Here is a 12,667-nt window from a genome sequence, read left to right as displayed (position 1 = left end):
TGAAGGTTCAGGTTCAGGACCTGTACTAAGCAGAGCTGAGTCCCTTAAATAAGACTTCGGAGTAATGACTATTTTTTCAATATTATGTCTGAAAAAAGTGCTGATCTTGCTTCTTTTTACTTCTGTCTGGTAGTCATATTCTTCGAGTGTGGTGAAAAACTGCTTGCATAGCTTTCATTTGCATTCAAAGTTTGGTCGTTTCAGGGATTCAGTGTGTTCATCATCCGGAGGGTGTTTGATTCCAGCTTTCTGGTTTTTATTAGAGCACTGGTTAGGAATAGAAAGAGAGCGACTGGTTAATAATTCATTCGGATTTTGTGGAAGTGTTGTAATGGGAATATAACAATTACAGAATTTGACTGCAGAAAAAGAAATAAAAATGGGAGACATGTTTGTGTTCTGGATTTAAGGCTTACAATTTAAGACTTTTAAAATGTTTAGCTCCTTGACAACATGTTTAAATATTAAAATCACCCTGAATAAATACTCATGCTTAGATAGACAGAAACTAACAGTAATAAAATGGTTGTACCTTGGGAGTCTATAAGCTAAATAACAATCACTTGTGTATTGATCGAGACAGTTTAACCCTTTGATGCACAACATGGGTCAAAAATGACCTTTTACATTAAAAGTGTAAAAAGTGATACACTAAATTAACAATTTGAGTATATGTGTAACTATGTTTGTCTTATTTTAAAGGTTTATCTTTAAAGAGTTGTTAGAATCACCAGATTACATTGGAAAATCACATATTTTACCATTTGAGACTTATTAGAGCCACCAAATAATAATTTCCATTGGATGGAATGAAATAGGAAAGTTAATATTTGTGTCTTCTTTGTCAGGTTTTTTTTATTGTTGACAATATATAAACACCTTCTAATGCACAACATGGGTAAAAAATGACCTTGTACATTAGAAGCGTAGTGATACCTAAAAAAAGGGTTTTTATTAAAAAAGTAAGAAATGGGGGGAAAAAAAATTATGATGATCAAAAACAAGTTATTTCAGGAAAACCTGAAAGATTAAATGGATTTATTGCAAAGATGTAGAATATAAAAACTTAGTCGGGTCACTTTAGACCCATGTTGTGCATCAATGGGTTAAAAAATGGAAGCAATAGAAGTCATAGTGTTTATTTTAAAGTATTATATCCAGCACATCCTTGAAGCCACTTTCCTCCTCTCTGCTGCTGATCTCATTCTGTTGCGGGGCTGGATTTGGAGTGGTTTGCATGTCCCACTATTGAACCCCTGCAATGAATAGCGTTAGCCTGGAGCACATCTGTTCAGAAGGCTAATCCACAAAAGGCTGGTCCCTTGCATAATGCTCCCACTGGGCAACCACTTCAGCTGGCACAAACAAGCTATACAACAATGGTGTTGCTGAAGCTAGCCTCAGTGAGCTACGTGCCTAGCAGAGAGACAGGGTCTGACTCTCTGAGCTAGGTTGCTAAATCCAGCCGGCTTGTATTTGAGTGCTGCTAACTGTCTGTGGCAGAGCTGTTGGCCTCATTTCAGAAGCCTCCCACTGGCTTTTCCCCTTTATCTAATTCTCCACTCTCTCCTGTTTTGACCCCCCACCCCCCTTCCATCACTCTCCTTCTTTCTTTTTTTCCAACACCCTTTATTTTCTCCCTTCCATGACTGTTTCCCTTTTACCCATATTGTCACATTGGTCTTTTACGCTGCATTCCTCTGCTCACTGCACTTTGGTATTTTGTCGTTTTTGATCTTCTGGAGTCAAACCCTTTTGCACAAAGCAATCTTATATAATACCACACCAGATAGACTGACAGTACAATGGCCTGCAAGGTTAAGACCATCACAGACAAAGGGGCTGAAACACTACTTATCATGAGCAGGAAAGCTGAGATTTACTCAGGTCATTAGGATTTAGACACACATTATTATATTGTGTGTTGCACTGTAGGCGGTTGTGTGTGTGCAGTCTCATTCTGGTTCAGCTGGCTGAGCGTGAACCTTACAGCATCATTGTTACATTTCAGTAGAAGCTATTTGACATCCAGTGAAGGTATGTGTTTATGCATATGATAGATTGTTTACATACAAGTTGGTTTGCTTCCCACAAAAAAAAGCATTAATTTCTCCAAATCTTGAGTGCATTTTTTAAAGGAAAATGTGTTCTGTGTGCAGCTGATGCTGATAAGAAGACCTTTGTCGTGTGTGTGTGTTTGATTTTCAAAGGAAAATTGTAGCATCTTCTTATGGCGATTCCTCCTATATTCAACACAGCACTTCAAGATTTGTTGTTGCATGAAAGGTTGTGCAGAGAGACCATTCCTGTTCAACTGATGATGAGACCTGGTTGAATGTTAAATTTGTGATCAATGGGAAATGATGCGACATGATAGAAAACCAACAAACACAATAACAAGAATGTTATGTGACTTAAAAACATCAGGTCAAAAACCTGGGCAAATTGTTCACATAAAGTTTTGATTGATTGATTGATTGATTGTCTTTATTTCGAACATGCAAGCAAGTAAAAAAAAAACAGAACAAGTTTAAATATTAATAGATGAATAAATAAAAAACAAAACAAAAAAGCAAAAAAAAATTGAGAAAACAGACACTTTCTGCAAGCTCGAAAGGGAGTAGGAAGAAGTAAAAAAACTTATCGAGTCCTACCCCTTAACAGGTCTCTATATCTATATACATATATATATATGAATAATCAATATAGTCACATACAAATATTATAAACAATTATATATATATATATATATATATATATATATAAACACTTTATATTACATTGTAAATACCTATACATGTATATTGTAAATTACTATATAAATATAAATATTATAAACATAACTACAAAACTAACAAACTAACAACTAACAAAACTAACAAAACTACAGTCTACATATGTCCATGTTACAGAGGCTTTTCTAAATTTCTGTACTTTGTAAAGAAGATGTCTTTATATTTGTTTTTAAACTGTCTTATGTTTTGGCTTTTCTGTACTTCCACACTTAACTTGTTCCACAATTTAACTCCGTAGATGCTGATACAAAAGCTCTTTTTGGTCGTGCGTGTGCGGTGGACCTTGAAGTTGAAATATAATAGACTTTCACTTGCAAATGTTTGCAGTTGATCAATATCAATATCATCTGTCTTGGCATTGGCAGGAAAATATGATGAATAATCCTGCTGTGCTGGAGTATAAATAGCACCAAAAGAGGGCTGGTAGGCAGGAGTCCATGGTACAAATAGTTGTTTTGGATAAACCGTGAGGTTAGTAACATAGCAGTGACATAAGTCGAGTTATTGTGACTGAGCAGTGCTCATGCGTACGCAGAATGTGAGGAAAATATGCAGTATGCAATAACATTGTTTGATATCACAATAATGATATTCCTTGCGATAGATAAATACATATTTCTGCTGTTTTCAGTGTCCTGCTAAAATACGACAAATGGCTTATTACATTAAAAAATGTACAGGAAATTATTTCCAATATTCTTTTATTAAACAGATTGAACTGAAAGACAATAAGAAAAAAGAGTGATAGTTACGTTCATACTACTGAAACTGTAACTCACTCAAAAAATCCTCTGTCTTCCTCAAGTCTTTGCTGATGTATTGATGGTGCAATACAATAGAAAATATATATTGTGCAGCTCCAGTCCATCACTTGCTACGCTCCAATAGTTCACCAACCAGCCAACCATCAGTGCTCTGTGACAGAGCTGGTGAAGTTTGAAAATAATTGATGGTGGTCATGATACTATAATTGAGCATTACATATAATGAAATCTTTAGGGCTCTTTGTACTGCAAACAGGTGTGTCTAAAAACAAGTAAAAACTAAATCTGAGGGAAACTTTCTTGCTGCATGGACAGATAATTTCACTGTTAAATCAAGATAAATTAAAGCTGCAAGCAGCGATGAACTGGCCCGGGCAGAGTGCACTGACAATTATTTGTTTCTTACCAATATTTAGAAGTGTTAGGTAATTTATCTTGTTTTAAGAGTTATTTTTTATTATTTTAAGCGTTCAACATGCTTATTTCTAGATTTAACAATCTTAATTTAAGAAATCTTGTCAAGTGAAATTATCTGTCCATGCAGCAAGATCATTTCCCTCAGACTCAGTGTTTTTATCTTGTTTTTAGTCTAAACACCTTTTTTGCAGTGTGCTGTCATTAACTGTGATTAATCACTTTTTGCGTTTCTTGTCTTTCGTTGAGATTTGCGTCGAGACCAAAGCTTGTAATAATGGACATTTGTCTGTGAAGGGGAATCTTGTGGGTATCCAGAGAACCATAGAAGCCATTTTCAATCAGATTACTTGAAATGAGATGCACCCCCTTTCAGTTGAGGTTTTCTTCTACAAAATTTAGCCTCATTTTGAGCTTGATTTAGACCCTTCTCGACAAGACATCACTACATGGTTGGAAGCAATGGATTCCTTAGCTCTTCTAGTTTCTCCTAAAACATCTGCAGTTTAACTGTTTCTATTAAAACTCAGGGGTGAATTCACAAAAGGATTGTGAGGCTTTTGCGGCTGCTAAACGTGTGCAAATAAGGCAAAAACCTATTTATATAATTCTCAAAGCACCCATAAAGGCTAAATTGCGCCTCTAACTGTGCTGCCAAGAAAATAGCATCTTGGTGCTCCGGTTCTATTTGCATGTATTTAAATGAGGTAATATGCATATATTTGGTGGAAAAATTAGCCCCTTTCTGCACAAATCAACCCCAGAAATGTCCAATATACCCACCACACCAACGCTAATAGTGCACTGCAACTCTTTTAAGATCTATTAAAAAGCACAAACTCAGCCCAGGTACGCGTGATGTGCAAATCATGGTGATATAAGCGGCCACAATCGCCCCTCAGCCTGTTAAAGGTTTTATTTTGCATTAATTATGCAAAATTTTTTAAAATGTGTTAGATATTTGAAATTATTTACAAAAGTTAACATGTTTATTTTGACAGCACTAAAATCTTTCAAGTTGTCATTATGAAAAAGTAACATTTTAAAACCTGCTGAAAATATAAATATTATCAAACATCTAAATGTATACACGGTTGTCCATAAAGTTGGAATAATTTTGTTTTGAGACACAATCCTCTGTTCATGGTCAAGAATAAATCATTGTCACAATCATTTCATGGAAAGAGATAAAAAAGATATATTTTTTCCAACTTTATGAGCAACAGTGTACTTCACAGAAAAGTTTTAATGAATATTAGTTATTATTATTTACTGTAAGTGAGTGTCAATGACCACAGAGAGTAAAGAGAGCATGTTATCTTCATTTCAAGACATTCATGTCTTCCAGTGGAGAACCTTTAAATCTGTGTACTTGTGTTTTCTAGCGTCCTGCACAGTGTTGATTCAGAGTGAATGAGTAGCTGCACTACATGGCTTGCTCCTGGCACTGCTGATAAGAAGTAAAATGTCTTGAAGGTTGCCTTGATAAAGCTATGGGTCCAGCCTGGAGAATAGCCTTCCACTCTCACTGTGAAGGAATGCAGAAAATGTTTGCACAACCTCCTTGATGTTGCAATACTGGCAGGCAGAGATAGACATAAATGTGTCCAAGTCTGTGTTTGGCTGAGAGAGGGAGAGCTCTGGGTGTGCCTGTCCCAAAATAATCAAAGTTTCATGGTGGAATTTATGGGGTTTAATCATCCATTCATCTAAGGCATGAACTCTTGTTTCGGAGCGTCATCTGGTTTCGGTTTCTTATTTTGTATAGACCATATATACTGGATTATTTTAGGCAAATACTCATATAGATAGTTGAGAATAAAAATATATTAATATAAAATATATTAATGCTATTTTGGCTATATAGAAATCTTTTTTTTCTTCAATAATATATAACAAAACCTATTAATAATTGTGACCAAAATACTGTAAAAAAATAAAATTAAAAAAAATTAGCAGGATATTTTGAGTTTCCAGTGCTCTCTGTTGGACAAACTATGCACACACTGCTGTGAAGCTTAACCACATTTGGTGAAGCAGGAAACCTGAAGAATAATTTGAGATGCAGCTCATCACTGTCTGTCAAGTTTTGTGTTTAGGTGCCAATTTAAAAATTCAAAATCTGCAGTACGTAATGGATTAGAACATTATGGTGGAAGTCTATGATGGACACTGGGTGAAAACTATTATTAACACGGTAAAATTGTTCTAAATCCCTCCAAAATATGACATGAAGATACCAAGACATATAGGCTGGCATCGCCAGACTAATACCAAATGCATATTAGTCTGGAACCTCTTAGGTCATTTTTGATATGCCTTTGAATAGACCTACAACCAATCAGACCAATGAAACATGACGCCAACCAACAAGCTTTACTGTAGCGCTGGCATACAGCGCTACAGGCATACAGTCCAACACTTGAGGTGAGAAATAGGCAATACAGTCACATAATTGATTCATATATATATATATATATATATATATATATATATATATATATATATATATATATATATATATTTTATATAACTTTATTTTAGGCATTTTTAGTTATACAGAAATGAGCATACATACATACATACATACATGGGTCAGTGACAAATAAGGATTGGCAAGATGTCAAATGGTGTAACCACGAAAAAAAAGATAAATATTAAATACTTAATCCACCTACATTGTATTTTATATTATTTTTATAAATTAGTGGACTTATACATATAATTACTTAATTTTAGAAGAACATCAAATTATTTTTTTTTATTTTTTATACCATTTCTACATTTACACATTTCCGTCAATATTGAGCAGAACAAATTCTAAATGCAACCATTTTTTTCTAAAGTTTTGACAAATTATGTAAAATGTGTTATATACCATAGTGTTGCAATGTGAACGTGGATTGTATTTTTTTTTTCTCATTTTGGTTCACATTTATTTTCCTGCATATAATCAGATTTTTATGGGAAGAAAATTACTGGTTACACCAACTGATACTGGGTTAGATCACGTCAATGACCCACATACACACATACATATACAAACATACAAGCTCAAAATATATTCCCATATTAGTACCCTCCCTTTCTCCCTCCCCTTATACCCTCCCATGGGACCAAGAGTACAAAAAATAAAATAAATTAAAATAAAACACAAGATCCAGTTCTGCAGAGGTATTCCAATGGGCTAGTCAGACAGATGGCTAGAAAAAGAGTGCTTTGATAACATGATCTGTTAAAGATTCAACTTCCTCACATATTCAATGAAGGTAGTCTACACTCTATGTGTCACAGGAACCTTTCAGTGTATATCTGATCTTTTCTATCTGAAGTAAGGATAGCACCTCCTCAATCCATCTCGTGAAGGGTGGGCAGTTATTAGATTTCCAATTCATTAAGATTACCCAACGTGCTATGAGACTACAGAATGCTACTGCTCTCTTTTGTGTATTTGTGGTATGCATGTCCAAGTAATTGATTCATATTTGATCAGTGGTGCTAGTTTGACAGTTTGACTTGAATCTGAGTGTTGTGAGTTGTGCTGGACTTCAGTCATCCTGTCTAACCACAGAGTGGTCTGGCCCAGCACAGTCGGCAGAAATCATTCTCAATGGGAGTGACCAGACTCATCTGCCAGAGCAAATAGAAAAGATCTCAGCAGAGTTGTCCCATAGATCCAATATTCATTCCAACATCTTGAGGTCAGATGTCAAGGGACCCCTTTGACAATGGGCGTGCCATTTTTCTGCTCGCCGAAATGTAGCCAAATCAAAGCCCAGAGGGTTACCAGGACATTAGCGTAAAACTGAGCCTGCTGCAGCCTCTGAAAGACACAAAGTTGTTCGTGGAAGCTGGCCTCTGTGCAGATTTGAAGAGGTTAAACTGATTTAAAACTAAATCCCATAATCTGTGTTGGTGGTCTTAGCCATCATGTGTGTCCACCACAAAAATCACTTTTCTTGTTATTTTATTATTAGTTATCTTGGTTGTAATCCAGTAATTTGCAATATTATGTCTGGTATCAAAATACCGACCTGCAATAACTGAAAGAAAACACACAAGACGTGTAACACACCACCGGCTGACATTTACAGAAAAACTTTGAGGGATTTAAATGCAACAGAATGACTTCAGGAGCTTTTTGGCACTGTGTTTGGTATTTGCTGTGGATGATATAAACTAGAACCCAAATGAATTCAGCACACTACAGCGGCTCTGGCTTATATAGGGCAGCATAGCAGTATAGACTGTCTGTAGGTTATATACAGGAGCACACAGAGTTCTCAGTATTCCCATGAAACGAGTGCTATAAAATGCATCCGGAGACAGGTCTCGAGGAAACTGTAGCTGTCATCCAGAATGGGTTCCAATAGGCACAGCGCAGCCACTAAAAATAGTCCACAAGGTTTAAATTTAGGTTATAATGTGTTGTGTGCACAGGATGCTGCTGTTGGATTCAGGGCAATGTCTGCCATCTTGTGGGTGAAATTGTGCAATAACAATGTGGAGCAGACAGCAGGTTCCTGAGAAAAGCCGCGGTCATGTGGTCCGATCCCTGTTGAGGAAGTGAGGAACATCCGATGCACGAGCACACAAAGAACGTGTGCATGTTTGCATGTAGCTCGTTAGATGTGTTCTACGCCAAGTGTGTGTGTGGTGTGACAAATAGATGAAGAGAAGCAGCGTGAAGGGAGCTTAAGCAAATGCGGAGGGAAGAGAGAGAGACACAGAGACACGATCGTAGCTGTTCTGTGAGAGAAGGAGGAGGAGGAGGAGGAAGGCAGGATGAGGAGAGGAGCAACGGAGGAGGTGCAGGAGACCACCATGAGATCCAGGGTGTGAAGGCGAAGGAGCGGTAACATTCAGCAGGAGGGATGCTGCTCACGCTGCTTTTCTACCTTCGAGTCAAAGGTAGGGCTAGGGCATGGATGATTGTGTGTGTCAGGTCACCTGAGGTGTGTGCAGCTTTCAGCTTTCAGGAGAGCTTGCATGGGAACTGAGTTGAGTTGGGGTGAGCAGAGATGAAATCATTAGTATTGATCCAGCGATGGAATTAGGTTACTCTGATGAAACACGCTTTTCTTTTTTATGTAAATCGTGCAAATACAGTGAAAATGCTACACTGCCTTGTTGCCTGAATCCTATATTTTAAATGCAATCAGAGTGTGAACTAGATCTGTTTTCCACAAGGTCAGTCAGACTCCAGAGTATCTGTTAAACACAGTGTGTCTTTCATCCTCGCGTCAGCAGCTGCATCTAAATTGAATATCCTCAGTTTTTCCTTGCTTGGAGCATGTGAGGCTGCATCCTGTCAGCCCTGACAGCTGGTGCCTCTTGGTTCTTCTCAGTACCATGGGAGCTGCTGATATGGATCTATGTAACCCGTATAAACACTCTATCTGTCTCTGTGGAGCAGTGGCTAGTAACAATATTAGTGTCTGTCTGTTGATTTGAAGATTGTGTGGCTTTTGTTAAGCATTCCCAGCAGTCTGAAGCAGACTTGGCTCGGACATACTCCACTCTTCATGTTATCCATTGCTGCAAATGACTCATTTGAATCAAAACAATAGAGTGGACTGTATGAAAATCCAATTAAAGAGGCCATTCTGAGATAAAGCCCTCAATGCACTTGATAAATTTAGGACCTATTGTTTTTAAATTAAACATACAATTGATTAAATACTTGCTAATTAGAACCAGACACAGACAATATAATACTACACATAATGATTATTTCCATTGTTGAGTAATCCGTTGGGGTATTTTTATTTGTTAAGTCTATACTGCCCTACAAAGTCTAACTATATTTTTGGTCGAAATTGAGTTATAACTAAAAATGAACTCCATAATGTCTGTTTTATCTTGTGACAATGTTTTAGATTTCAATTTTGCTTAATTTCAGGGAAATAATGATACAAAAATTGCAGTAATTAAAGAATCCAACTCAAAACCAAATCAGACCTGTAGTCTGATTTGACTGTGATACAGTGCAGCCTTGTATTTCTTCATTGTGTTGAATAGTGAAGACACGAATAATATAAATTATAAGTTTATTTGATAGGGAAATTATTATCTAGATAGTGATGAAGTAAAAAAATGTGAGATAACATTTATATTAAGACTAAAATATAACATTACTTTATAATATTAAGTCTAAAATACACAACTCTTCGAACTCTTTTAAATACACTGATAACAAAATCAATTTAAAATGTTTATTCACTGAAAACAAAATATAAAAGCTGAAAGAAGACAACAACATTATAGTTACTGCACTCTGTTTATCATTACTACTTACAGCAAAACCAGTGCAGTAGCTACATTTTTGGGGTCAAAGGTCAAATAAATTATGATTTTTGAGCATAAAAATGACATCATAAATACATGTAGAAATAAGTGTCATATCATTTACCTAAATATAACCCATTTGGCTGGCCAGTAAAAAATGTTAAAAAACTTAAAGCAGTTTAACCCTTTATGTAGTTACTGCAACTAGGCTTAGTAGGGCAGAATAATATGTCAGAAAATAGTGAAGAATAACCATTGCAGTATCCCAGAGCAATGGGATCAAAATGTTAAGGTCACTTTACTCGCTTTCCAACTGCATCTAACTCTGCTAGTTTGCCAGAATTTGCTCACTTTTAACCACATGACCAAAGTTTTATGTTACCATATACACTCACAGACCACTTTATTAGGTACACCTGCTCAACTGCTCGATGAAACAAATATCTAATCAGCCAATCACATGGCAGCAACTCAATGCATTTAAATATGTAGACATGGTGAAGACGAGCTGCTGAGGGTCAAAGCGAGCATCAGAATGAGGAAGAAAGGAGATTTAAGAGACTGTGAACGTGGCATGGTTGTTGGTGTTGGAGTGTTTTACAAACTGCTGATCTAACAACCAGCTCTAGGGTTTACAGAGAATGGTCAGAAAAAGAGAAAGTATCCAATGAGTGAAAATGCCTTGTTGGTGCCAGAGGTCAGAGAATGACCAGAGTGGTTGGATATGAAGGCAACAGTAACTCAAATAAACACTTTATTAGGTACTCACTTCACCTAATACAGTGGCCGGTGAGTAGATCTGTTGAGAAGACCTTCAGTGAGACGTTTCCTTCCCAAAGAGATTATATTTACTGATCTCAGTCAGGTGTTGAGAATCTCCTGCAGAGCATAGCGCTGATCAATCAGAACTCTCATCAGAAAACAAGTATTTTAAAATAGGGCTGTGCCATATCGCAGCTATTCTCAACCTTGGGGTCCCGACCCCAATTGGGGTCGCAAGATGATTTCTGGGGGGTCACCAAATCATTTTGGAAGTCTGCTCTGTCTCCACTGTGTTAAAGTGTTCATGTGTTTCAGTCTTTCTGGTCATTTTGTGTCTTTTTTGGTCATTTTGTGTTTTTTGTTATTATTTTGTGGTCAATTTGTGCATTTTTTGGTCATTTTGTGTCTTTTTTTGGTCATTCTGTGTCTTTTTCTGGTCATTTTGTGTCTTTTTTGGTCATTTTGTGTCTTTTTTGGTCAATTTTGTGTCTTTTCTGGTCATTTTCTGTCTTTGTTGGTCATTTTCTGTCTTTTTTTGGTCAATTTTGTGTCTTTTTTCTGGTCATTTTGTGGGGGTTTTTGGTTATTTTGTGTCTTTTCTGTTCATAAATCAAATTACAATCACAGCCACGGGATATGACTGTCATTAACTTGCATTGTAGCTAAATCCGTGGCTATTCCACGGATTTTGAGTTAAGCAAATCTGTGGCTATTTCACGGATTCCTGTGAGGCCAGGTTCCAGAAAGTAGTGGCTCCGTGGTTTACACTGGCACATCTCGAGCAAGAAATCAATAGAAATGTCTTGTAACTGAAGTAGCCGTGATCACACGTGGCCACTACAGGCTGGAGGAGTGACGACTCAGCTGTTTCTGGAATTATATACTACTAGAGGTCATTGAGCATTCAGTTACAAATGTAAAAACAACAACAAGCTGATTGTTCCAGTAGTTTGAGGGTTAAACTGCAGACATACAGCGCTGATCCCCTCCAGGCTGGAATGCTGCCAATGACTTTAATGACAAATGTCTTATCAAAATAGTTCATTATTCATTTCAATTCATCAATTCACTCATTATTTTGGCTTTACAATAGATACAATGAGCAATAGGGCTGCACAATAAATCAAATTACAATCACAGTGTGGAGTAGTGCCTTTGTTTAAGCAAGGCAAGTGATTTTAATGTATTTTTTTTCAATGAAAATTTGAAAAATATGGAAAAACTATCATTCTTCCAATATTCTAAAACATCCTATCGGCAATATCAGTCAAAGTAATTGCATTACATATTTATATTTATATAATATGGATATATATTTATCAAATTGTGAGCAAGTGAAGCCCAAATGAGAAACTGGTTTTATGTTGAGGCCAAAGAAATGGAATAGGTTTAAAATCAAGACGATACACTGGAATCAGGGCCAGGTTTTAGAAAAAAAAAAACATGTTGTTGTAGTTGGCTTCTGATAGAACTAAAAAGGGGTTTCATACTTTTTACGTTTTAGTATGTTTCTAGGTAAATGACAATACAATAATATAATATAATATAATATAATATAATATAATATAATATGAGCTTTTCTGACTCTTACATGTAAACATTAGTGCTGAAGCAATATGGTGTATCAACAGTAAATGAATCAAA

The 12,667-nt window shown here is 36.3% G+C and overlaps 1 protein-coding gene across 2 annotated transcripts in view; it reads left to right on the top strand.

Annotated features, from left to right (window-relative positions):
• Positions 1 to 12,667, top strand: part of prkcz (protein kinase C, zeta) — a 175,155-nt gene that overhangs the window by 54,337 nt on the left and 108,151 nt on the right. The window contains exon 1 of one of the 2 annotated variants that reach the window (XM_059333244.1): positions 8,833 to 8,884. The exons of the other annotated variant lie outside the window; for it this stretch is intronic. Within the exon in view, the coding sequence (XP_059189227.1) occupies positions 8,848 to 8,884 (37 nt within the window). The 5' untranslated portion in view covers positions 8,833 to 8,847. Of the gene's footprint in view, positions 1 to 8,832; positions 8,885 to 12,667 lie in introns of those variants that run through there. 2 annotated transcript variants of the gene reach the window in all.

This window comes from Centropristis striata, chromosome 5, assembly GCF_030273125.1.
Source record: "Centropristis striata isolate RG_2023a ecotype Rhode Island chromosome 5, C.striata_1.0, whole genome shotgun sequence".
Lineage (NCBI taxonomy): Eukaryota > Metazoa > Chordata > Actinopteri > Perciformes > Serranidae > Centropristis > Centropristis striata.
Note: the sequence above shows the minus strand (reverse complement) of the source record. Positions and strands in the feature narration are given on the sequence as shown.